A 27,439-nucleotide genomic window follows, 5' to 3' on the forward strand; every position below is an offset into this window, starting at 1 on the left:
TTTCTAGACTCTTTGATACCTGGTGCACTTTCTCATGTGTTTCAATCTTGCCCATTTGTACTAATTTTAATGGCATCAAGTCCCATAGGTATACATAAGCATGCATATATATGCATATATGTATATGTGTATGTATATGTATATGATTTCTGGGCCAGGAATCTCAGTTTCTCATGTCCTTCAGTAAAATTTGTGGCTATTCAGCATTTGTAGAAATCAAGACGTAAGGCTTTTGTTTGCTCAGTTCTTTCCTTTAAGCTATGCCTTTTAATAATTCACTTGTTCCCATCAGCAGCTTTCCTCAAACACAACTCAGAGATCAAGTAGTTAACAATGCATGTGCAAATAGTGATCGCTCTTTTGCTATGTACACAAGAAGGCGGATGTTGTACGGGTGGTTTGTGCTGTATATTTTATGTATTCCATTCCACATGGAGTCAATCATTAACTTTTGTCTCAGGTTAGCAGAGATCAGCAGGCAAGCAAAGGATTCTGGATGCGTGTAGCGTGTGCAAGAATATTTTTATTTATTTTATGTTGGAGGAGCTGCCCGTGAACAGGTGAAGGAAACTGTTTTGATGTTGATGCTCGTGCAGGGAAGGCAGAATTAATGTGCCAAAAGCAATCTAGCTTTGCATTTACTACATGATCCCTGCTCCTGTGGGGGCAGTGGCCATAGGCTGGCACCATGACAGAGAAGTACTATCACTTGTCATTATTATTTACTATTTGTGTAGCGATAGTGCTTAGGAATTTGAGCTATTTATCAGGTCCTGGCAAGGGTAAGCACTGTATGCTCTGAAGAGAAATAAAGTCCTTGCAACACAAATCTTGGCTGCAATTCGTAGCAGTTTCTTGCAGCGGTAGCGGGCTCTGGCTGGTGAGGGAAGGTTTGTGTGGAGCTGCCAAACTTGGGGAACCAAAATGGGACTCTGTCAGGATTGGGATTTCTGGTTTGGGAGGTCAGACACCGAGCCCAAGCATGGCATCCCAAAAGCGCAGAGAAAAATACCTCCCAAATGTGGAGATGGAAAGGTGGTGCTGTGTGTGGCGGGATGGGTGGGGAGCTCTGGGTACCATGTTCAGGAAAGGATCCGCTCTTTTCTCCCTCCACGGTCACATCTGTAGAGTGAGAGACCAGACTGAAGCCAGGAGGGAGGCCAACCAGCTTTCACTATTGGATAGATGGACAAAGACTAGGAAGGAATCAGGGCATTTCATTTTAACTGAGGTATATCTTATATCTGTAGACTCCAGTACTTTTTGAAATGTAAAACTTAAAGAATTTCAGTACTTTCTGTGATGTAAAACTTAAGAAAGTGAAGGATATTGTCACAGCAGCAAACGTGAGCTTCTCCGCAGTCCAGCTAAGTTCCTGACACAGACTTCGTCATCCCCATCACTAAGTGCCCAGGCACTGAGTGCTGGCTTGGGTGGTAGCTCTTGGCTTAGGATCTGCTCTCAGAAACAGACATTCCCTCCTGAGACTCTGGGCCTTTCTATCTTTCTTGCCACTTAGTCTGTTTTTTATTTTCGTAACACTTGTATTGTGGTTAACGCTTTTGCCTCTTTCTTCCTTTCAGAGCAGGCTCGTGTGAGTCCTTTTGCTAAATGAAAGATACTTTTTTTCCTGTGTTGAAGGCCAGGGTGGAATACAGTCATCTCCTCAAAATAAACTTTTGTGGAAAGAGATTAAACTAGCTGATGAAGAATTGGTAAAGGGGTGAAAGGCTGGGTAAGAAGCAAGAGCTAAGCAGGTTTGGTTTGTGTACCTGGTCCCTGAATAAAAACTGCATTGAGGCTCTAAAGATTAATAAAGACAGAAACTGCAAAGCTTCAGGTCTCGGCAGAACCACTGCCATTTGTTGAGTGAAGGGTGCACTTCGCATGTTAGTCATGGGTTGTTCCTGGTTTTCTTTTCTTAATCAGGAGCAGGACGTATGAACCACATATTGTAAACAATTTTAATGTATTAACCACTGGAATGAAATACAGTTTAAACCTATCTGAACACAGGCTTACAAGGGTCTTTAATTACACTGCTTCAACTAAGACTATTGGTATTATAATAGAATGGAGAGACAGATTTACAAAGGCAGTTTGCCTTCACTAGCTAGCAGAAGGAAAGCTGAGAAGGGATTTTTAATCAGTTTCATAAATATTAACAGGAATGCCTTTTTAATTTTTTTTTTAACTGTTTGGACATTTGACCTTTCCCTTGAATCCCACATTTTTCCTGTGGCCCCTTAAGGAGAAATGACTGTATTGTGAATATACTTTTGTTCCTTGCAGCAGAAAGAATAAAACTGATTGCAGAGTTAAAGAAAAATAAAATATTTTAACCTACGCTGCCAGGAGGGTGCTATAGCAGGAGTGGAAGTAAAATAACGTGCAATCTTGCTCTGTTATTTTTTTAAAGCTCTGAAGCATTGAGTTGCATGGAAGCATGGAGAAAGGGAAAAGATAACCCACAGACTGTGTCACAAGCTCACTCAGGCTCTAGAGAAACCTGTGAAGTCAAAGGAGCCTCCTCAGGCAGGTCTGCTTCTGTTACATCTATTTCTCTGTTCCTCAGCAGGGCTCTTTTTGTCATGGTACGGCTACACAGGGATCCGGGTATGCCTGGAGCTAGAGAGGCGGAGAGGGGCTAATAGTTTGGACAGCTAAAACTTTGAGCTAGTACTGCCACTGAAAGCAGTGGTCCTCTCTTTCTTGTACCCACACCAACATAGGTTTTTCTGCCTCCTGGTTCCCTCCTCTGTGCTTCCGCTGCTTCGGACTGGCTTAAGCATCTCTGGACCATCACCATACGGTAACCTGCTGTCGTGGTTTAACCCCAGCTGGCAACTAAGCACCACACAGCCGCTCATTTACTCCTCCCTGGTGGGATGGGGGAAAGAATCGGAAGGGTAAGAGTGAGAAAACTCATGGGTTGAGATAAAGACAGTTTTATAGGTAAAGCAAAAGCTGCTTGCACAAGCGAAGCAAACCAAGGAATTCATTCACCACTTCCCATCGGCCAGCAGGTGTTCAGCCATCTCCAGGAGAGCAGGGCTCCATCACGCGTAACGGTGACTTGGGAATACAAATGCCATCACGTTCCCCCCTTCTTTCCCCAGCGTTTGTTGCTGAGCATGACGTCCTATGGTCTGGAATATCCCTGTGGTCAGTTGGGGTCAGCTGTCCCAGCTGTGTCACCTCCCAATTCTTGTGCACCCCCAGCCTGCTCGCTGGGGTGGGGTGAGGAGCAGAAAAGGCCTTGGCTCTGGGTAAGCGCTGCTTAACAACGATGAAAACATCTCTGTATTATCAACACTGTTTCCAGCACAAATCCAAAATCATAGCCCCATACCAGCTACTGTGAAGAAAATTAACTCTATCCCGGGCAAAACCAGCACACCTGCACTGGGGAAGTGATCAGCAGGGCTTTTGGATGTCTGATATTTCAGTTGGGTCAGTTTTACAAACCGATTTACCACATGACCACATAAAAGGTTTCTCTGAAGAAGTGCGGGGGGCGTGGAGAACGTCCACGTCACTGAACTACAGTTTAAGGCTGCGGTTTTCTGATATGGCAGGTCTAACTGCAGTCTGCTACTGCCCTGCTCTTATCACTTCTGTCGCACTGTGCACTGGCATTTGTTTGGGATCAGAAGTTCAGGCAACTAAAGCAGCTGAAGCCAAATAAGAAAAATTTAACTTTCTAAACAGGCTCAGCATGAGGTCAGATCAGTGCCAGCACTGGAGTGAGGGAGCCGGCAGAAACACATAGTCAAGGACAGAGAGGGAGGGAATGGTGGCAGCAGCCACTGCTGGGTTTGCTTGGCCACCCCCTCAGTGCTTAATTTGCCTAAACTCAATGTGGGTCAAACATTTGCTGGATTCCCATTTAAAAAATTCAGACTCCAGTAGAAGACAGATTATAAAAATCATGTTGATTTTGCCCAATGCACATGTTGTTACCAGATAGAAAGAGAAACTATCTTTGCATTTTTCCTAGATTATTTCTCTTTCAAGATTTTTACCTTTACTTCTGCACTCTTGTCAGGGTAGGGTATTGTGCATGAATAGAGACAAATACTGACATTTCATATGTTTTGAAATTTGTACTATGTAATTTATATGGCCAGCACATCACAGTGCTGCCAATGCGACAGCACTACTTCAGAATGTAGCCCCCTACCTTAGTTATCAGCCCTATAATTTTACAGTCTTCATAGTTTGCTTCTTAGCAGTGCCTCGATCAAGTAAATACATTCAGATCTCAAAGGTGCATTTACGAATAATTAAAAAATATGCCTGATTGGGCTTGCTAATTCAGAGTAAATACAGAAGCTGATTTTCACGCAACAAGGCCATAATTCTCCATTTCCTTGCAATTGTGTGAGTGATTACATGGGCTACCACAGCTGTGTCACAGGGATTTGCAGACAAATGAGAGTTTTCTGGTTTCTGTGGAGAACCGGTGGACTGTAAGTCACGCTGTGGGTTTTACAGCGGCGTTGAGCCAATGTGTGTAGCTGTGGCTGCAGAGCAGGGCAGCCCGGCTCCTCTGGATCGGGGCTCCTGCTGCTTGACCTGGTGCTGCTGCGTTGGTGCATGTCTGACCCCATGGTGAGCGGTCTGGGGAGCTCAGCCAGGTTACCGTCATGTCAAACTAGCACCAGTGACGGTGCAAAGGGTAAGGTCAGCTGGCCTGGGGTCGGGGGTGAGGAGCCCCGCAGACCCCCCTTCTACTGGGGGACCCTACAGTGAGATTGGCTTCTCATGGAGGCAAACCCTGATGTTAAAGCACAACTGTGCCAGGCCAGGAGCCCCTTCTCACCCCTTTCATCCATTCTTCCCCTGCCCAACCCGCTATTTAGATGTCAAGTTTTTTGGTGGAGATCGTAGCAATGCTGGATGGGATTTGGGGGACTACATCCAGACAGCTCTGTGGCTGTTTGGGTGAGGGTGCCTCCTGTGCATTAAGGCAGCAAGCACAAAGATGCTCGCTTGAAGATTTAAAACCAAATGGCAAAACGGGAACTAAATGGCCAGTCAGAGCAAAAGCCAACACCACCTGAGAGACGGTGATAGCAAAGGTGGGAGCTTGAAAGTGAAGATAAGCATGGTAATACTGTGTTTGATGTGACAGAAGAGGTGGAGGCAGTGGAAGGAATGAGGGAGATAGGCAACCTTATTGAGATCAAGAGCTGTGGAAACTATCTTTCCAAGAGCATTCCAGATAAATAAGAGCCAGACAAAACAATGTTTGTCAAGGACAGCGCATAGAAGAAACCTTGAGTTGTAAGGTGATAGGGTAAGAGAACTTGGAACAGAACTTGAACTTTCTGGGAGAGAAGTATACCTCTCCTGGAGGTGCATTGCACAAGGAATCCGCAGAGACCAAAGTTCTTCTGCTGATAAGCAGCAGTATCATGTTTATCCTTTATGGATCCTGGTTTGGGAAGATTCTCCCACCCCCAGTAGCACAGCTACCATCTAGCACAGTGGCCTTTGACTTGGAGTTGTGGAGGTTTATGTGGGTTTGTTTCATTGCTTCTCACACAAAGGGCCGTTGCCAAAACAGGTATATTGCTGTAACGTTTCTATTAGTGTCAGCTGAACTGTTGTGCAATCCGCTGACTCTGTGTATGCACCGCTTTCCTGCATGTTGGGCCAAATGAGTTTATCAGCAGGAGTTAAAAAGAAGTGTTCATATGTGGTATCTGTTGCTCTTCATGTTACTCATGTCTTAAAAACGCTGAGGCTGCTTAAGGCAAGCCTGTGTATTCCTTTGTGTTTTCGCAAGCCATTCTCAGCTCCGATTTAAGACGCAAACCAAACACAAGGCATAATTACAATATGGTTCATAAAAGCGATGAGTTTTAATTTAATTCCAGTGAGTATTGCAGAATATTCACAGGAAGCTGAAGTTGTGAGTGCTTGTCTGAAGAATCAGAGTCCAGCACTTATGCTTATCCTCTTTAGGAGGAGAAGCTGACAACATAGGGCCAGCACGTCACTCAAAGTTAGGATTGCAAATAATGGAAATGACTTCTGAAAAGATATTAGCTAAGCATTATTTTAGTGCTGATTGTCAGCGGTGGAACAATTGCCTTTCATTTTTTGCAGAAAAGATCCTTCTCTTGGTAATCACAGATCCTTTTCTGCAGTAGCATATAATTGTATAGCTTAGAAATCAGGGTGATAGAATAGAGAGCTGTTAATTGTTTCCTGATGCTCAGGATGTAATTAACTTATACTTTCCTCTAGCTATTTTTAGTAAGATGTAGAAAGAGTAACTCCTACCTTAAACTGCTATTTTGCTGCTTGGTCAGTGCAAACAGGGGAAATTGTAGTGCGAAGAAGCTAGAAGTAGTATTACCATGTACGAATCCCAAAAGAGATTGTACAAATGCCATTTTGAGAATTATTTGGGCCTAGAAGCTTAAAGACTTGTGGACAATTAAAGTATTTTCAAAACTAACAGCATTTGGACAAACTCAGACCTTTCAAGTCTTTTGGGAAATGGTAGAAATAGATAAGGTTAAATTAATAAGTAGGTCTCTGTGACAAGAAAAATGGCTCCATAATAGGAGCCATTGGTATCATACTACTGCTTGTCTAATTAGACAAGGCAATGAAAGTAGGTTCTTAAAAGCACACTGAACAAAAAGAAATAAAACAAAGTTTATTAAAAGCTTATTATCTCAACCTTAATTTATGCAAAATTATGCAATTATCTAAAATAGACAGCAAAAAGGTGTCTTCGTACAAGAAATGCGTTGACGCACTGGAGCAAGCCCCAAGGAGGGCTGGCTCTTGGGATGGGGGAGGGCTGGAGCACATACATGATGTACGAGGAGATGCTGACGGCTGGGTCTGCTCAGCCTAGAGAAGAGAAGGCTTAGGGGGATCTTAGTGCTGGCTGCAACTACTTAAACGAGAAGGTGTAGGGAAACGGGGAGAGAGTCTTCTCCAAGGTGCACAGGGATAGGACAAGAGGCAGTAGGCAAAATTTGGAAAGAATTATTCACCATAAGGGTAAGTAAAAAATTGGAATAGGGGCCCAGAGAAGCTTGGAAATACTAAAATCTTGCCTGGACGTGACCCTGAGCAGCTTAGTACTAACTGGACATGCTTTCAGTATACGTTGGACCAGATGACCTCCAGAGGACCCTTCCAACATGAATTACTCTATATTTCATGAAGGCATAGTGTGATGTCTTCTTTAAGCTGTAGTGGCTGATATTATCAGCATTTTGCTACTGGTTGGTAACCAGAGGTTATTATTCACTCAGTTGCACTGGTGGGAGGGCTTGTGAGAATTCTTCCTACCCTATTTCAGTGCAAAATCAGCTGGGTTAGTTTGTACAACGAATGCAGTGGTGGAGAGTACCACTCCTTTCACATTGTCCAGCCTTTCAAGCAAATTTAAGGATGAGAAGTGTATCCACTTCCAAATGAACGCCCAAGAACTTTTGAAATCTCTCTGTTTCAACTGATTTTTTTATGCAGATGTGAAGGTGAGAACCTGATTCCTTCGACTGCACTGTCTTCAGTCAGGCCAGGATTTTACTACAGATCATGTGAGATTCATGAGATGTCAACATCACCATTCTTCCTGCCACCAAGAGAGATTTTCAGGGTGTCTGTGAGGTTATCTGTAGATCCATTTCTTAGGCACTTGGGGGACAGAAACCAACCGCATATGTAGGACACACATACTGGTTTTATATCAGTCCTTGAAGGATGAGAATAGAGAAAAGACTGGGGGCAGTGTACAGAGCAATACATGCTGGAAGGCCAATAGATCACGTTAGTGCCAGAAATCCTGCTGGCTATGTCGTGCTGGCATGACAAGAGGAACAGTAATCTCAGGGCAAACCACCTGCTCCTCCGTTCTCACTGCCTGCATGGCGGTTCAGCAAACAGATCAAGCACTCTCAGATGCTCTGACACTGTGCACAAAGGGCCCAGTTTGGGAGTTTATTTGTGTGCATAAATTCCTGGTTTTCCATAGTCCTGCAGCTCCAGCTTTGCTTGTAGAAGGTGGATTTTCAGTCTCATGTTGAGGGAAGTAGGTTTTCCAACTGTTAACGCTTTCTTCCCTTGGAGGGGCATGTCTTATCTGATAATCCATTTGTAAGGTAATAAGATATATTCTCTTGCCTCCACAGATGCAATCAAAGATGTGATTAAATCAGGCATGTGCCCAACCATTATCCTGCCTTTTTGAAAATAATACCTCTTTCAACACGCACAAAGCAATGAGATTTTTTGCTTTCTCTGTATGCTGTTGTGCTTTATCACAATGCTGCAAGGCCTAGATCCTTTAAAAATATTTCATAACAGGGAAAATCCAATCATTTTAGGTTTCCGTAAAGTGGTGGTTTTTCTGAGTGCTATACTTTGGGCCTACTGTTATGAATCAAACAGTGGTGGTTGAAAGATAATTGCTTGCATTCACTTTGGCTACAGAGCTGCTCCAAACTAATATACTAAGAACTTCATATGACATTTTTTTGTTAAATCTGTAAATCAACACCAGCTGAAACAGTGTATCCTACGTAATTTCACATGAAATATGTTTGTATTCTGTGTTGATTTCTTTTCTGATGAATATGGAACATCTGAGTTTATATGAGGCCAGTAACAACGGTACTCTTGGGAAGTACATTACTGGGGCACAGGAGGAAGAAAAAAAGGATTGCGTAAACTATTTAGGAGAAGCACAGTAAACACAGAAAGAAGACTTTATTTAAACATATAATGGCTAAAGAAAAGTTCTAGTGGACTGGAAACTGTGACACTTTGCTTGCAGGCTGAAGACTATACGCAGCACATCTTTTCATGTAAAATATCAGTATTCCACCTCAGAAAATGACAGACCTGTGGAAAAAGGCACAGAAAAATATTGGCCACTTGATCAGTGATTTCATGCCTTCAGTGGCCACGAGTCTTTTGCAGTTTCAGCAGTTCATATATGAACAGCCTACTTACGTATGGAGCGAAATCTTGCAGAGTTCAGCATTCAGAAAGCTCATTGTAGTTACATTCAAATTAAGACCTAATTGGCACTGTTTGTATTGTGCCTTGATAGCCAGGGCGAGTAATGGAGTAAACCTTGGCATACTCTTTAGCATGCCTCCACGTGTCTGGGTAGCTACAAGAAGAAGTGCCTGTGGTCCATCTGCCCAACCGTGGTTGTTGACACCATCTGAGGAGCAACCATACCCATGTTCCTACAGATCCTGCCTTTCTTCAGGACACGTGATGTCAAGGCTCGTCTTGAGTAAATGAATTGAATTTAGGATTAACGCACAGTGTTGGGTCATTTACACCGATGGTAGGGGAGTATCTGAGTCTGTGTAAAGGCACAGTGCTGGCCCTAACCTCTCACCTCCTCTTGTCCTGTTGCCCATCTAAATCCTGTCCCTAACCGTCTGTGCAACATGTGTTTTGGATTCAAGTTCAGGCCTGACCCAGACTTTGGAGCATGTTGTAAACATAACCATATTGTTGTAATCTACGTCTACCAGCATTCAACTGAGGCTGATAGCATATGTAAAGCTGATGCTGTTACTTGGTGAATAAGGATCAGGGTGCACGTTCTGAGTTATTAAAGTAGTAAGAAGTCACGGTTTGCATTTATTGTCAGGGCACATAAATACCTGTTCACTGAGCTTTCTGCATGTGTGCAGAGGGAATTTTGCCTAGAAGGAGAAATGGCAAACACATGGCCCAGCAATGGGAGCAAGCTGTTCAGCAGAGTAGCAGAACTTCTCTGGGCTCCTTATTGATTTATTTAGAATTTTAAAGGAAAAATTCCATTTAATCTTAAAAGCAGAGGAAGAACGCTTCGGTAATATTTATCTTTTCAAAGCTCATCTACTTGTGAACATTTAACAAGGCCTAATCAAACAAGACAAGATCCTTGATAGCATCCTGACAGAAGGAACTATTCGTAACGAGTTGTTACGCAGCAGCTGTGTATCTGTTCATATCATATATCAGATGCAGAAAAATGCTGAGCTCATCCAAAGAAACCATCTCCAGGCTAGATTTTTGCAAAAGTGAAAACCTTTAAATAGAATTAGTGTTTAACTAGGATTTTTATCAATACATTTTCCTTAATGATAAAGTTCTTCCTTAACCTGCCAGAATTTAAGCAGTGAGTAACTTCATGCCATTGAGTAGTTCCCGTAAATTCATATAGCATAATTCTTCATGTTGCATGTTTGTATGACAGATAAAGAAAGAGATTTAAAGCAGATAGGACAGATCTTTATCATTAAAACATTTGTGTCAGAGAGCAATTCTTGCTATGTTTAAAAAATGAATACAGTAGTGTTATGTTGCAGAATTGTTGAGTAAAATCCTTGCTGCCATTTGGCATAGGTGCGTTTGGAACTCATTCAGTGTAGTTTGGGGCAACCAATAGCTTTCTGAGACATTTTTCATTTTTTCTCTGTAGATGGTGATTAATTTCTTCTTTTTCATTTGGCACTCACAGTGAAACCTTATTGGATGTTACAGGTTTCTCTTTAAGAAAAACATATATAAATAAGCAGAATGTTAATTAGGATTATACTGATTTGTTGCCTCCAGCTGGCTGTGAAGGTCATACTGGCTTATATGTTACACTCAAAGCAATGTTTTTTTTAAGCAAACATGACAACTTAAGGGAACTGAAAAAGGCTGTAACATGAGTCTATTTAGGCTTCTATCCTATTTTGATTTATTTACTTTAATAAATACATACTCTATATTATTTCAATAAATACATTTTTTAAAAAATCATATGCCGCTATATAAAATTAAACAAATTCCAGGCTTGAAAAGACCAGGGTGACTGTGACTATATAGTCAGGTTCTTCGTGGTAGCTTCACAAGATCTCAGATGAGGGGCTGGAGGTTCCTTCAAACCTCATTATTTGGGTCCCAGCGGGATGAGTGGGTGTTGCATGTGGAGGCAGGAAAGCCAACTGAGTACAGGCATGTAGAGGCTTCACCCAAAGGTAAAATGAATGCAGAGTTGGGCCATGGTGCTGGGAGAGGGATCCTCAGCCATTGCAACTCCTGGCTTCTATGCTTTGATTTAGCAAGGATGCAGACCAGACCCTTGGCCTCTATGCCTGCTGCTGGCCGGCTAATGGGCTTTCCTCACAGCAGTTCCCCAGCCATTTTTTGAGACAGTCGTATATCACAAAGGTCATAGGATTTCCCTCAGACATTGGAGGAAAACATGCCACTAGTTTGGTGTTGACTATATGATAATGGCAGGCCAGTTACATACCTACCTTCTCAATCAGCCACGTAAGGACTATTGTATGCTTGCACAGTGAAAATGAAAACCAAGTAATACCCTGTTGCAAAAGCAGGGAAGCATACTCACACCTACGGACATCTCTCGTCATACTTACAGCTCCTGTGCCTTGGCAAGCACATGAAGAATATCTGTGTACCTGCATACTCACTTTTACTGAAAGCCTTAATATAAACAGCAAATGTCTTAATATAGGCAGTGCTTGAACTTTTCTTCTTTGCAGCTGACATGAAACAGGACTTTAGAAAGTCTGTGAGTCCTGGTATAGTGCATTCAAAGGCCAGGCTCTGATATTCTTCCTCCCTGTAGTATTCCCAAGGTTGTTCATAGAAATTAGTGTAAAAGTCATGTAATTATTAAACATAGGACTTAAGGTCTTCTGCAGAATACTATAACACATGATCCTGCAGTATATTTATTACAGTTCTCTAAAAGTTAGGTGAGTTCTTACCTTGAGTAACAATTAGAAAATTTTGCTCCCAACCTTTGTCTAATATTTACCTTAGGATCATTCAGCATGACTTAAATAGCTTTTCTTGCACTCTGCTTTTAACTCACCTGAAAGATTATAGACAACAATTCCATTCCTCTCGCTTTTTGTTTAGATAAGGCTAGACCCCCAAGCCAGTAACATTTTCTCTCTGTTCATGAGACTGGCTCATCATTTCTCATACCAGTGTAGCGCTGCTTCATTGCGTCTCTTTGAGCTTATCGTTTTTGAATGAGGATGGCATGAACAATGCAAAATATTTAGATGATGTCCTGTGGTATTATATACAATGACATGAACAACTGGATTTCCCATCGTTTCTGGAAACATCTCAGTTAGTTAGTACAACCTAAGATTGCCTTTGATGTTTGTATGGTCTTGGCCTGTTGGTAGCCTGTAGTCAGTTGTATTGGCTTTGTGTGGCAAGGTTTTGATAGCAGGGGGGGTTACAGGGGTGGCTTCTGTAAGAAGCTGCTGGAAGCTTCCCCTGCATCCAACAGAGCCCATACCAGCCGGCTCTAAGACGGACCCACCGACGGCCAAGGCCAAGCCCGTCAGCGATAGTGGTAACGCCTCTGTGATAACATTTTTAAGAAGGAAAAAAAGTTGCGGGACAGACAGAAATGGCAGCCAGAGAGAGGAGTGAGAACATGTAAGAGAAACAGCCCTGCAGACCCCCAGGTCAGTGCAGAAGGAGGTGGAGGAGATGCTCCAGGCACTGGAGCAGAGATTCCCCTGCAGCCCGTGGGGAAAACCCTGGTGAGGCAGGCTGTCCCCCTGCAGCCCAGGGAGGTCCACGGTGGAGCAGATCTCCACCTGCAGCCCGGGGAGGACCCCACGCCAGAGCAGGTGGGTGCCTGAAGGAGTCCGTGACCCCGTGGGAACCCCGTGCTGGAGCAGGTTCCTGGCAGGACCTGCGGATCTGTGGAGAGAGGAGCCCATGCTGGAGCGGGTTTTCTGGCAGGACTTGTGACCCCATGGGGGACCCACACTGGAGCAGTGTGCTCCTGAAGGACTGCAGCCCATGGAAAGGACCCACGCTGGAGCAGTTCGTGAAGAACTGCAGCCTGTGGGAAGTACCCATGTTGGAGAAGTTCATGGAGGACTGCCTCCCATGGGAAGGACCCCACGCTGGAGCAGGGGGAAGAGTGTGATGAGTCCTGCCCCTGCGGAGGATGAAGAGGCAGAAATAACATGTGATGACCGTAAACCCCATTCCCTGTCCCCCTGTGCCGCTGGGGGGGTGGTGGTAGAGAATTCGGGAGTGAAGTTGTGCCCAGGAGGAAGGGAGGGGTGGAGGGAAGGTGTTCTGACATTTGGTTTTATTTCTCATTACCCTACTCTGGTTGACTGGCAATAAATTGAGTTAGTTTTCCCCAAGCTGAGTCTGTTTTGCCCGTGGCGGTAATTGGTGAGTGATCTCTCCCTGTCCTTATCTCGACCCACGAGCCTTTTGTTATATTTTCTCTCCCCTGTCCAGCTGAGGAGGGGGAGTGATAGAACAGATTTGGTGGGCACCTGGCATCCAGCCAGGGTCAACCCACCACATCAGTGAAAGTTTAGCTACTGCATATTCAGCATTTTCTTACTCTCTGTTGCTTTTAGCCTCCAAGTTCTCAGTTTTCAGCAGAGCATTTTGTTGTTAGTGCACAGCCTTGCATTTCATACTCATACCTGTTCCTCCATTTCTATTTTTGCTCTGTGAAGATCATCCGCTAACAATCTAATAACCTCTAGGTGACCCAGTGAAATGGATCATTACTTTCAGTGTTTAAAAATTTGCATCAGTTCCAGTTTTATTTTATAGTTTAGTGGTCAACCACTGGATTTCAATAGACTTCTGGAAGACAGTGGAAAGAACTCCCTTGAATCATGTCTTCTGTCAGTGTAACATCTTGCATATTACAGTATTGCCAGCTTTAGGAGGTAAAAAAAAATCATGAACCAGTGCCAAATATGGTAAGTTTATTTTTTTATTTAAATAAATTCAATAGAGTGCCTTTTCTAGTCATTATTTTTTCACGTACTGCTTTCACAGCTTCCTTGAAAATAAAATAAAACCCCAGTAATGCAGTTATACTAAACATGAAAAAAAGGAAGCTATTCATTTAGAATGGGAAGAGAGAAACAAAGTGTAACGGTTTTAATACAACATACTGTATATTGAAAGAGTATTGCATCTATACTCATTTTAAGATGAACCTACATATTTGTTGGAAGTGAGTAAAAGTTTTGAATCATAGCCTCAATATGAAATTGGGTTTGTTAACAATAGTACATAGCACTAAGTATTTTATTACTCATTTTATTACCTGTCAGGTACTGGCTATTTGTGCTTAATGACGCTCATGATTACACAGCACAGTAATTGTTTAAGAGTTTTGTGCAGAAATGGAAAACAGTTGCTAAAAGCAATTGAGATACTACTGCAGTATGACACATTATGGTGATTCTTACCCTCTACTGCACTCTTCTGAGACCTCAGCTGGAGTACTGCCTCCAGCTCTGGGGAACCCAACATAAGAAGGATGCAGACCTGTTGGAGCGAGTTCAGAGGAGGGCCACGAAGATGATCAGAGGTCTGGAGCATCTCTCCTATGAAGACAGGCTGAGAGAGCTGGGGTTGTTCAGCCTGGAGGACACTCTAGGGACACCTTACAGCAGCCTTCCAGTACCTAAAGGGGGCCTACAGGAAAGCCAGAGAGTGACTTTTTACAAGGGCAGGTAGTGATAGGACCAGGGGTAATGGCTTTAAACTGGAAGACGGTAGATTAAGATTAGATGTAAGGAAGCAGTTCTTTACTATGAGGGTGGTGAAGCACTGGCACAGGTTGCTCGGAGAGGTTGTGGATGCCCCATCCCTGGCAGTGTTCAAGGCCAGGTTGGATGGGGCTTTGAGCAACCTGGTCTAGTGGAAGGTGTCCCTGCTCATGGCAGGGGAGTTGGAAGTATATGATCTTTAAAGGTCCCTTCCAACCCAAATCATTCTATGATTCTATGATCATAGAATGCTTTCAGCAGGGTTGCCAAGGACTGCCGAAAGGAGTGCAAACAGTTGGTGCCCCTCTGAGGAGCATAAAATATCTGGGAGATCTCCTGCAGGTCTGCGGTGCTCAGGCTGAGAGCAGCCGTGGCTAGAGTGATTTTGAGATCAGGGGTTACCCAAAGCCATAAAACATCTCAGCAAAATGATTTGTCACTCATCAACAGGGTGGGAGAAATATCACAACTGCACTTGAGATAAGGCACTTGGCTGATTTCAGTTGCCCTGTGGATTTCTTGGGTTACCTCTGGCAGATAATGACACCTTTTTACTGTTTGCAGTGCAAACCTGTTCAGTACTGCAGTGCTTTCTGGGTGTTAATGGATTTGCTTTTCCCCAAATGCGCTGGGAGATGGGTGGGTGGGAAGACGTCCTCATTTCTCAGGTCTAAAACTTGCTGCACACAGTGCAAGAGCATAGCAAGGTGATACTCAGCTTTTCCCTATGGGCAAGTGTAAAAGAGGTGTCAGCCTTGGTGCATAAGGGACCTCAGCCTGTAGGTTTTTTTGGCTCCCCTACCCCCTAGGGATGCAATGTGCATCCAAGAGAGTGGTTGTCACACAGCAGAGCTTTCCGGCACCGACAGCCCCTTGTGTCCTTGCTGCAGCCCTTCTTCTTGCTGCCCGTGACACAGACCTGTAGTCCAGCACCCTATTCCCCAGTTCCCAGTCTGTCTCTCCAGGTTCCTGAATGGCAGTGCTAGCAGGAATAGCTGTAGCAGTAGGGCTTGGGCTGTTTGACCCCTATTTTGCCAGCTTAGCATTTCAAAGGAACATTTGTCTCTCCTGGCCATGTTACTGGGATAACAAACAGGTCTGCGTTCCCTAACACAAATTTCATTGATATTCACTGGCCTCCCATGAGACCTACACTGCTCCTTCCTCAGTTTTCTATCCGTAAAACACTTCATTGAGAGTGATTTTCAGCATAAGTCCGCAGGAGTTGGTGGGCTTTTGGCTGCTTTGTTAATCCAGTCAAGAGATTTCTACAACAGCAGTTGTCCTATGGTTTCTGGTCTGCACTTTGAAATTTTGGTGGTTTATGGTAGAATTCTTCAGTTTAGATTTGGGAAAACATCCCCAAGAAAATTAGTCCCCACAGTACTTACCGATTTAGTAAGCTTAAGAATATCCTTGCAATGGAGAAACAGAAAAATAATGTGAATAAAACCTAGTTGATGGACATAAGCAAAGAGGGCTTGTTCTTCAGTGAAAAGTACATTGGTTCTTTTGGGGATCCACACAGTAGTATCACAGAGATCTTGACTTGCATGCATTTGTCCCATATGTGCATCCCCGCTCATCCATACATGAGTGAGAAGCACAATTCTATTTAACTTCCTTGTAGAGGAGGAGAACCGTGAGTTCCTGAGTTCTGACAGCTTCAGCCCAGGAAGCAAGCAGCCGGAGTGAGACAGGCAGGCTTCCACTTTCCTTATGACTAGGGGCAGGTGAAATAATAATTTGCCTGCCTTTTGTGTTTTCATCTTCGTAAAACACGGGTTTATGCTTTCCAGTGAGACAGAAGCTCTCAAGGTTCAAATGCGCAGGCAGTTGGAAGTATTATTCATATTTGCACACATTTTGATTAAAAGTGAAGTGAAAGTGAAATGGCTTGGCAGGCAGGGAGGTTAGCCACTTCACAGCTTCCTGTGGACATGAGAAAGTATTGTTAGATCTGTAACCTTGCAAGATACTGAGTTTTCCTGCTTCTTGAAAAAGAGAGGCGAACAAATATTGTTCTAATTTGGTGATACTGTTAGACTACCCTCACACGTGGGTATACCACAGCCCAAAGAGAAAAGTGGAGGGGAGTCAGCTGTCCACCAAACACATTCCTTTCCCTTACAGGGTCAAACCCTAGAAAAATGCCAACATAAACCTTCCAAAACTTGATATAAAAGTTATCTAAAGATCATACTTACGTTCACTGTTTTACCAGATCAACATTATGCTGTGTTGTTTTAAATGAAGACCAGATAGAGGCTCAGATTATACTCCTTTGAGGTTTAAAAATCCCAACTTTGGTTTTGCAAGTGGTCTCTAGTTTTATGACAGATCAGTAGAAACACACAGATCTAATTTCCTCTGCAGTCTAGAGTACTCACAAGGGAGGCTGTGGGTCTACATTTCTGGCCTGAATTTGTGGGCTGAAAGAGCGTCTCCAAGAGACATCATTTTGATTTCATCCTAGACCCTGAGCCGTGCTTGTGTCTGTTCCCCAGAGCTTGCTTTGACCCCTGCCAGTGTTGGTAAGGTGTTATGAGTATTGGGGATGTCCCTGTGCACGCTCGGTTGCAGGCTCAGTGACCTTATTCCTTTTGAATTTATAAAAAAGGGCTTCACGAAAGAGGCAGCCCCAGTGTTTTATTTAAAGCCACAGGGGCGCTGGTGAACTGTCACTTCTTTGGAAGCTTTAGGCTCTCCTCCGCAGTGCACCAAGAGGTGGTTTATCTGATACCTCTCTATCTGGCTCTGCAGCCTGGCATCTCCTCACGTTGACTACGTGGCTGTGGGCAGAACAGTGGAGATAAACACAGTGATGAGAACTGATATCGGGAGCTGCTTTCAAGACACCCTCTCTAACCCTATTTCAGATGGTAGAATTCCTTCTCTGCCACAGCTACCAACACAGAAATATCTTCATCCTATTACCAGTATGACCCCATGTTTTAAAGGGTATTTTAGCTCCTGTGAATATCAAGTAACAGAACTAAGTGATTGCAGAGCTGGAGCATAAATAGAAAGAGGAACAGGCAGCAGTGAACCGCTGACACTTCAGCTGAGACTTGGCAAGCCCAGATGGAAATGCTTGTCCCAGCAACACACATCGCATTTGCAGAGTACCTTCACGATCACCTCTCTGTACAAAGTTTATATCGTCACTGACCCTTTTTTTTCTGACAGTGCAAAGGCAAAAGTTTAGTATAAAGGACATTTCATGTAGTTCTCTATTTTTCTGGGTGTGTACATATCCACAAATGCCGCTATAGGCTCACTTATTTTGTAATGAATTGGGTCCGCAGCTGACCTGTGAGTTTTAACTTTCAGTGGGAATTATGCTTCTAAGTCACTGAGACACTTTGGAAAATGCCATCTTTTAGAAAGATGCCTGTCTACTGTGCTGTAGACAGGTCATATGCTTACATTCAGAAAATAGCCAAACTTAGTGACCTCTGGGAGGATACAAAACTGTTCTGTTTTGAACAGAAAGGGGCAATTCTACCTGCTGGTGGAACACCCGTGACGTCTTTTGAGAAGAGGTGTGGAAAACCCATGCTCTTTAGCCACCATGAATTGTCCTCATCTTTGGCAAGATATTTTTTTCTGTCCATATATGTTTGTCACAAAGGAGGTCGTGACTTGTTTTAGTTGGAAATAAGTAAATCCTTCTCTGACAGAAGTTTAAAATATATGAAACTTGTGAATTAATTTGAAGATGGCAGAAACCACCTGCAATGCTTTTTCCCTCTGCATATCACTGTTAATTTTCAAGGGATCTAATATGGTTTTGTTCACAGTTTACCTGAAGGTGATAAACATGTAGTAGTGCAATGCATGCTGACTGGCAGTGCTCAAGCTGGGATAGCCCCTGAAACCACGGGTATATGCTGAAGCGAGGTGTAACCCAGCAGTAACCTGTGGGCATGCTGGAACTCATCAGTGGCAGTTGAGCACTCTGGGGCAGGACATGCTTTCTGCCATGACTAATTACAACATCAGTGTATATTATTAAATAATTAGCAAATTCTGCTAAGAAGTGCCATTTTAAATGGTCTCTTCACTGGTGTTTTGTTCTTCCATTAAAAAAAAGTTGTTCTATAATGATGTATTCTGTCATATATCTCTCATATATATGATATATAATATATGCCATTTTACATGATATATACAAATGTATCATACAAATATTATATATCATTTGTATATATGTGATTTATTTGTATATATAATAAATATACAAATATGTATGCACACATATCTATATATGTATGGCTTGGCTTCACCACGCTCAAGTCTTGCCTGACCAGCCTAGTGGCCTTCTGTGATGGAATGACTACATCAGTAGACAAGGCAAGAGCTATAGATGTCATCTAGCTGGACATCTGTAAGGCCTTTGACATGGTCCTCCACAACATCCTTCTCTCTAAATTGGAGAGATACAGATTTGATGGATGGACTGTTCAGTGGATGAGGAATTGGTTGGATGGTCACATCCAGAGGGTGGTGGTCAATGGCTTAATGTCCAGATGGAGATCAGTGTCTAGTGGTGTCCTTCAGGGGTCCATATTGGGACCAGTACTGCTTAATATCTTCATCAGTGACAGTGGGATCGAGTGCACCCTCAGCAAGTGTGCAGATGACACCAAGCTGAGTGGTGCGGTTGACACATCTGAGGGATGGGATGCCATCCAGGGGGACCTGGACAAGCTTGAGAAGTGGGCCCATGTGAACCTCATGAGGTTCAACAAGGCCAAGTGCAAGGTCCTGCACCTGGGTTGGGATAATCCCCAGTATCAATACAGGCTGGGGGATGAAGGGATTGGGAGCAGCCCTGTGGAGAAGGACTTGGGGGTACTGGTGGATGAAAAGCTGGACATGAGCCGGCAATGTGTGCTTGCAGCCTGGAAAGCCAACCATATCCTGAGCTGCATCAAAAGCAGCGTGGCCAACAGGTTGAGGGAGGTGATTCTGCCCCTCTACTCCGCTCTGGTGAGACCCCACCTGGAGTACTGCGTTCAGCTCTGGGGCTCCCAACATAAGAAGGATGTGGACTTGTTGGAGCAGGTCCAGAGGAGGGCCACAAGGATGATGAGAGGACGGGGGCACCTCTCCTATGAAGACAGACTGAGAGAGTCGGGGTTGTTCAGCCTGGAGAAGAGAAGGCTCCAGGGAGGCCTTATTGTGCCCTTCCAGTACCTGGAGGGAGCTTATAAGAAAGATGGAGACTTTTTAGTAGAGCCTGTTGCGATAGGACAAGGGGTAATGGTTTTAAACTACAAGAGCGTAGATTCAGACTAGAAATAAGAAAGAATTTTTTTACAATGAGGGTGGTGAAACACTGGAACAGGTTGCCCCAAGAGGTTGTAGATGCCCCATCCCTGGAAACATTCAAGGTCAGGTTGGACGGGGCTCTGAGCAGCCTGATCTAGTTGAAGGTGTCCTTGCTCATTGCAGGGGGTTCGACTAGATGACCTTTAAAGGTCCTTTCCAATGGAAATTATTCTGTGATTCCATGATTCTATGATATATGCATATGTATGTGTGTGTATGATTGCTTCAGGAAGGTTAAAAGTGGTGAATGAGTGGAGCACAATATGACAGTCTTCATATCACGTTGCCTATCGGGTGTCAGGAACCTACCTGTTCCCCGCACATTTTTACTGAGCCTTGCTAGGATAAACAGGGACTATAAAGGATGTACTAGGAAATGGTAGATGAATTATTCAGAAAATTACCAAGAAGAGCAGGAGGCTCTTTGTCCTTTCATGCATAGAAATCAGGACTGAATGGTGCTCTGCAAGATCTGTGTTAGCCAGGCACAAACTACTAGACTTAACAGAGGGAAATAGCTGGGTGAGATATTTGGATCATGGTCCAGTTAGTGACATCATTACTGTCTTCAGCCAGCAGGCTGGCCTTTTCTGGGGTTTAAAAGGAAAGCTAGACTCTTGTGCAGGCATTGCCTTTGCAAAATCCTTAACCATTGGTTCAGAAAAAGATGCAAGAAACTTCAAAATGCATAGTTTCCCTGGTGGAAAACAAAATGCAATTTTCATGTAGCTGCAAGAGCTATTTCTTCCCAAGTTCGTGCCCGACTCTTAATTTCTGGGTGAAGATTCTGATTTTTCAATTTTCATGACTTTTCTGACAGTTGGCAAAGAAAATGCCTAATGGCCTCTCAACAAATAACATTGTTCCTGATTAACTCTGAGCGTGTTTACTGCTAAGCAGGAGCACTGTGTTCCAGGTTAGCCCATTCCACGCTATGCAGCAGGAAGATACTTCTATTTGGAGCAAGAGTCCCTACATGTTGTTAATTAGGAGCAATTCCTGTTTAGACAAGCCCCCAAGAAAACTGTTCCGGCATGCATGCTTGCAAATACAGACTGTCTTTATTTGTTGTATGTATGAATAAGAGACATGGATATCAATTTGTAAATATTAAAGGGTTGCATATGCCTGTTACAGTTCACAGGCAATTGCTCAAATGCTTTAGTTCTTATATTGTTTTCTGCAGGTAGGGGAGACTGTAGCCCCAAGTGCAAAACCTGGCAGGTAATCTTGAATAATATATGGAATTACATTCAGATGATGTACTGGTGTACACAAGATTGTTTTCTGGTGTTAAGATATTAAGTTGTAGAAAGAGGGACAGTTTTCAAAGGCTTGTTGAATCAAGGTCTCCCCCCCATCACCCCTTGTTTTTCACCCTCTCTCTTCTCCCCTTCTCCCCTCAAACTGGTCAGGGTTTGTCAGTGAGCTAATTCTCCTAAGCAGCTCTTGAGAAAAACTTCTTCTAGCAAGAGAAACGTGACTGGTGTCAAGTTAGATCTTTTCCAGTCATCATGCAGACTAGCTGACGAAAAGTGATTAACATTACTTAAAGGGAAAACATCAAGGTTTTTTGGTGAGAAGCCTGTTTCCCAATGCCAAGGGATAAAGAATTTACCACTTCACTTGAGCATTGGTTCCAGTATGTAATTGCATTCACCACTACATTTTTTTCATTTTTGTCCCATTTGATTTGGCTCCTGATAAATATTTCTGAACATGGACACATTTATAGAATTCCTGCCTAAGCTTTCGATTTGCATACTGCAATATATGCTTAATAACTTTACCTGAGGCACTAGGTACAATTTCAATTTATAGAGCTACTTCTCCTCCATACAGCCTGATTTTTAGCAGGTTTGTAGAGGTGAGGGAGCTCTGACAGAGAGAACAGCATACACCACCAGGGAGAAAATCTGAATTCCCTCTCTGTTCTTTATTCCAAATAAATTAGCCTGGACAGAATTCAGTACGGATACGATTGCTATAGACTGCAGAAAAAGTTCCCGCTTCCATTTGGAAATTGTGGATAAATTTGGTTTTTCAGGTTTCTTGAGGCTTATGTGATCATGCTCTGTTTGATTTAATAATTTTGTAACCTCTTAGCAAATTTGCATCCACTTTAGCAAGTGGGTGGAGATAATTAAGATAATGAAATTTCTATGAGTTTTATGAATCTAGGCAAAAAGGTACAGTGAGAGACCCTATAAATGCTCTGAGTGAGGAAAAAGGTTGTAGTTGGAACCCATGTCTTTTGACATGACAGAGAACTTGAAATATTTATAAGCCCACCAACCACAGGAGAGCCTTCAGTCAGAATGTAAGACATAAATACTCATTTCTGGGGCTCTTGGCTACTGGCTTGTTTGTGGAACACCAGACCAGTCCTGGCACACTCCTACACAATGTTTGGACAAAGGATTTCATAGAAGCGGGTTTCCGTTTTGTATCAGATGGACTCTGTCCATTTAGACTTAGAGTGGTGACTGAAAGCTGGGTCGAGTCGTCTGCATATGTATTATATGCTAGTTTTGTTCTTGCAGATTATCGTGCGACATAAGACTGGCTGAACATTAACAGAACCTGGAATATATTTTAAATGTAAAGGTCCATCAGACATACTGATAATTGCACGTTCTATAATTAAAACTGTGTAGGCTTTTCTTTCTAAGTATGGCAACAGCTGTTAGAGCACATCTGGAAAGTATGCTTTAGGCAAAGGTATTTTAGCTCAGAGAATTTCACAATGCATGGGATATTACCAGCACTTCTTTCCAGAATACTGATCTGATTTATCAGTATTTTAAATATAAAAGTCTTCTTTTTTTTTTTATGATGTTTGCAAAGCTGATTTTGAATTCATATCACAGATTGGCCATTCCAGTGTAGTTCAAGGCTAAATGCTACAAAATAAAACCATTGCTACTATTTTTAGGTAGAAGCCTATGTAGGCCTTGTCTAATGCCCTAATAATATTTTCTTCACTGATTTCAGCCAAGTATTTTCCCTTTCTTTTATTCTAAAAAGAAATAACTGTTTCATACTGGAATCAGATTGAGAGGAAAATTGGTTGAACTCCTGCTCTGTGCTTCTTGAGGCTCATGTTAATGCCCTTTTGCGCTATCTCCCTCTCTAGAAAATATAGTTGTACCCCCTACAGTTATTGTAGCATTACTCAGAACTTCTTTGAAGTTAGTGAGGCTGTTTACAAGGTAGGATCATGGCCACTTGGAAATGAACAGCAATATTTCTGTTTGTGATAGAAGCCCAAGCATTGTGGTTTCTATGCTTTGTTCAGAACTGCTGTATAGACATGGCACTACAAAAACAGTATGGTTAAAATTATGAATTAAAATGGAAACATAAAAAACTTTAAAAACCTCCATCCATTAATTTATTGATTATATTACTTATTTTTGGGGGGCGGGGGGGGGGGGGGGGGGAAATGACTAAAGTAAAGATGCAGAACTCCAGAACCTGTACTAACAAGGTAATACTCTAATCAAGATCTTGCATTCTGACCCAAGCATCTCAAAACCAGCCAACCAACTTGTTTTCAAAATGATGGGGGAGATTTTGCAGATAGGTACCATTTACCAACAGCTCCCCAACTGAGAAATCAGTTCTCCTTTATTTGGCTTAGGAGGCAACTTGTTTATGCTAGATAACATTGTGTTGGAACAGCTTTGCGCCTGAATTTTAAATCATAGATGCTTTGCTTGTTGTGCAGCTGGAGGCAAAATGCAGTTACCCAAGGAAGAAACTACAGCTAAAAAAATGAATGAGTTTAGAAAAAGAAGAAAAATCTACGGCGGTGATACCACAAAATAAGAGTAACATGGAATGTGTTAGTGGCAATGTGGGAAAATGAATTCCAAATTATTGACAGTTTAATTGACCTACAGGAAATATTTTAATGGGCTTAGTGTGCTGCGCTGTTCTTCATTTTTTAATCTTTTCCACTGGGCAGAAAACCAGTTTTTCCAAGTATGGGTTTTAAAGTGGTAACAAATGGTTGCTGTGGATTGCCTGGTGGTCAGATGCCAGCAGTGGACGTGTGACCGAGTCTCCTCCTCTTCCATCCAACACCTGCAAAGCCCATCCTGTGAGCAGGGCTTGGGTGCCTCTTCTCCACTCTTGTCCCAGTCTTGCTAGTTACAGAGGCTCTTTGCAATTGATATTCACAAGGCGATTTGACCCCCAGGCTCCGACTGCATGAAGAAAAGGTCATTAAAGATCGGCGTCACCACCTCAAAACATACCCGAACTGCTTCGTTGCCAAAGAGCTGATCGACTGGCTGATTGACCATAAAGAGGCCTCTGACCGAGAAACGGCAATAAAACTGGTGCAGAAATTACTGGATCACAGCATTATCCACCATGGTAAGTGCAATATCAGCTGCTAAAAAGTTCTAAACTAAATTTTATTGACTGCTGTGAAACAAAGGGAAATCCCACTCCTGTTCTTCAGCCAAGTATAGGAGAGGTAGAATCCTTTCCCTGCCAGAAAGGGAGCATCTCCCTTGAACTGTGCTGCTCCGCAAGGTCCCCCGTGTCTCGAGGGACACCAAGAGCCTGAAGAGGTGTGGAGTGACATTCCCCATGTCAGTGCAGGGAGGGGGAAGTCACTGGAGACTGTGCTGTTGCTTCCTTGCCTCCAGAGCAGCCCCAGCTGGATCCCGTCCCCTCTTGTCCCGCTGCCCTCACCTCCCTGCTCCCCAGAGCACATTTTTCCAGCTGAAAAACCCATCTGAGAAATCAGCCGGCAAAAAAAGGTCATTTTTCTCACGTGGATTAGTTCTCCGGCCCTGTCCCTCACACCAGCTGCACAAACATTAGTGCTGGTACAGCTGCAAGAAGGTTAGTGGTCTGGCTGTGCCCTGATTAATTTTCCTCTAAACTTGTTGTCTATTTGAGATCTGTTCCTTTCAGCTTCTTGAATACCAATTTACACTGATGAAAGGGAGACTGCCAGTTCAGTGGTACCATTTAGTTGCCTTTTAGTGCACAAAAAGGCTAGGAAGCACACAAAGAAGATCCAAGCCCTTGATTTCAAACATACAGCATTACCCATTTCAAAAAGGCAAAATGTACCATTTGTTTCTTTTTTAAGAGAAAACCAAGTGACTGTGAACAGACGAATGTTGACTTTATGCAGGGGTCACTGTATGTGCAGCGATACTGCTGCTATCTGCAATACATTAACAACACCTTAATTAAAGTAAGAAATGCACATATTGAATGAGTGCCACTTCTACAGCTTCTACTTGGCTATTAAATTAAAATTCTGGGTTGTTATGGAAACTGCAACTCATGGTAGATAGTTAAAGAATAAAGTAATTATAGGGTATTCAAATCTGACTACTTAATCCTCTATTGAGAAAATGTCAGTGAAGAGTTGCATGGATGCCTGAGTGACTTAATTTAATTGAGCAATAGATGTTTTATTGCTGAATGCTTGTTTAAAGCTTTAACAACCTTCAAATGTTTTCTACCTCAGGATCCAATTGCACGCTGTAACTTCCGTACATATTTTATATATATGTGTGTGTATACATTACACATAGTGCAGGTGGTTCTTGAAAATGTTAATGTATTGCGCTCAAATCTAAAAAAATAGTTTGTGAAGTGAGCTAGGGTAAAGTCAGAGAGGTTCAGTCAGGTTCTGCAGGACACTCAGAGCATCCTTGGGGTACCAGTTCCTGCTCCTGTAGTGCAGAAGGTGAGCCCATGTATGTGGGCTGCCAACTGTGCTAGGAGCAGCTTGGTTGGGATATCTTTCCCATTAATTTATGCCCTCGCTGGAGCTCTGTTCTGCATTTACAAGATCCCATCGTCAGCTGCTGTCTTATAAACATTATTTAGCATTTCTCAGTGTGCTCCTTTTGTACCTACCATTTGCTAGCTGGCATGGCGGAGCAATTGAGACAATTTTAAGAGGGCAGAAGGCTTTGATTTTAACTCTTTCTGCAGCAAATCTCAGGCTTCCTACGGCATTGCTCAACTGATAAAAGTAACTTTAAGAAGTTTGCCAATCCTTAAATTATTGTGTGTTCTATTGGGTGGTAGCCTTTTAAACAAACAAGCTAACAGACTGTTTTAATGAAAAGGTTTTCCAGATATATAGCAGATGGATGCTTTTTTGCTCTTTATGTTCACAGCAATGCTCACAAAACTGATGAACACTTATCCCCCTCACCTAGAAATGTGGTTGCCTGTCTGAAAGTTTTCTCCAGCCTTTCATCAGTTATTAGAACTGAATAAAGGTGTATGCTCAGAAATACAGGAGGTTAGGCTCCTTATGTGCTTGCTTTGAAGTTCAGCAGGTGATACCTGCTAGATGGATCCTCAACTTCTTAACATCTATATGAAGATTTTTTAATTTTATTTTATGTTTCAGTCTGTGATGAGCATAAGGAATTCAAGGATGTCAAACTGTTCTACCGCTTCCGAAAAGATGATGGGACATTTCCGCTGGACAATGAGGTGAAGGTGTTCATGAGAGGACAAAGACTGTATGAAAAGTATGTTGCATTCAGTATCCGTAATGTGTTGATAATAGTACCACGGGAGGCAAATTATACTTGTTTGTCTATTTTTGAATAGTTCAGAGGCTTTCAAATCATGGAGGAATGGGTCTGGGTAATCCTGTGACTTTAGTTGGTAACCCTTCTCTGTCTTTCCCATTTCTTTTTTACTTTTCTACCATATTCACTTGTAGCATTTTCTTTAAAATGAAATAGCATTTTCCAATGTTCTGGGTAGTCCTATATGAGAACCCAATGTAAAATCAAGTCCTTGCACTCTATTCTGTAAAAATAATTACTAAAGGATGATTTGTCATGTAAAACTGTAATTACAAGACCTAAAATGTTAGTACATCAAAATGCACTGAACAAATGGCTACATATCTGTTGAGAGTCCATATCCACAGCTTCACCAGGATGTATGATTTTAAATAATAGGTGAAATTAATCTTCAGTGTTCCATTCTGCAAAGCTTCTACATCAGAAAGGTTATATTAAAAATAGTTTCAAAAAAACCCCATCCAAGAGCATCTAATTAAGATTTGAAACAGATGATTATGCTGAGATACTGAATATCCCACTGGATTACTTCTGTCAAATAACTAGGCAGCTTAACCATACTTCCCAATCTATAATTAATGACATTTTTATTCAGAATGTAGAGATTGTGACATGCTACTTTCAAGCAGAGAGAATAAAATGCATGTTGGCATATGCTACAAACTAATGCAAAAGTTGTGATGTGCTATTTACCAAAAAGCTGGAAGTACTGCTCTAGACTGAATCCCACCCACTCTCCTGCTTGGTTAGAGCAGAAGTGTGCAGCAGCTGGGAGAGATGCTGTGTTTCCTGGCTGGAGTAATTTTGTTTCCCACTCAGAAAAAGCACTCAGAAAAATCCCAAGTTGAAAACCTGATGACAAATATTATTTTCAAGGTTAGAAGGCTCTGAAGGTCAATTTGGTGAAAGAGCAATTAAACTGAAATATAAACCAATAGTTGTAAATGCCAC

At 42.6% G+C, this 27,439-nt stretch overlaps 1 protein-coding gene across 1 annotated transcript in view; it reads left to right on the forward strand.

The window, feature by feature from the left end:
• Positions 1-27,439, forward strand: part of DEPTOR (DEP domain containing MTOR interacting protein) — a 77,870-nt gene that overhangs the window by 6,104 nt on the left and 44,327 nt on the right. Inside the window, exons 3-4 of the mRNA XM_049824834.1 lie at positions 24,106-24,284; positions 26,302-26,425. Of these exons, the coding sequence (XP_049680791.1) occupies positions 24,106-24,284; positions 26,302-26,425 (303 nt within the window). The remainder of the gene's footprint in view (positions 1-24,105; positions 24,285-26,301; positions 26,426-27,439) is intronic.

The sequence above is a fragment of the Accipiter gentilis genome, chromosome 2, assembly GCF_929443795.1.
Source record: "Accipiter gentilis chromosome 2, bAccGen1.1, whole genome shotgun sequence".
Taxonomy (NCBI): Eukaryota; Metazoa; Chordata; class Aves; order Accipitriformes; family Accipitridae; genus Astur; species Astur gentilis.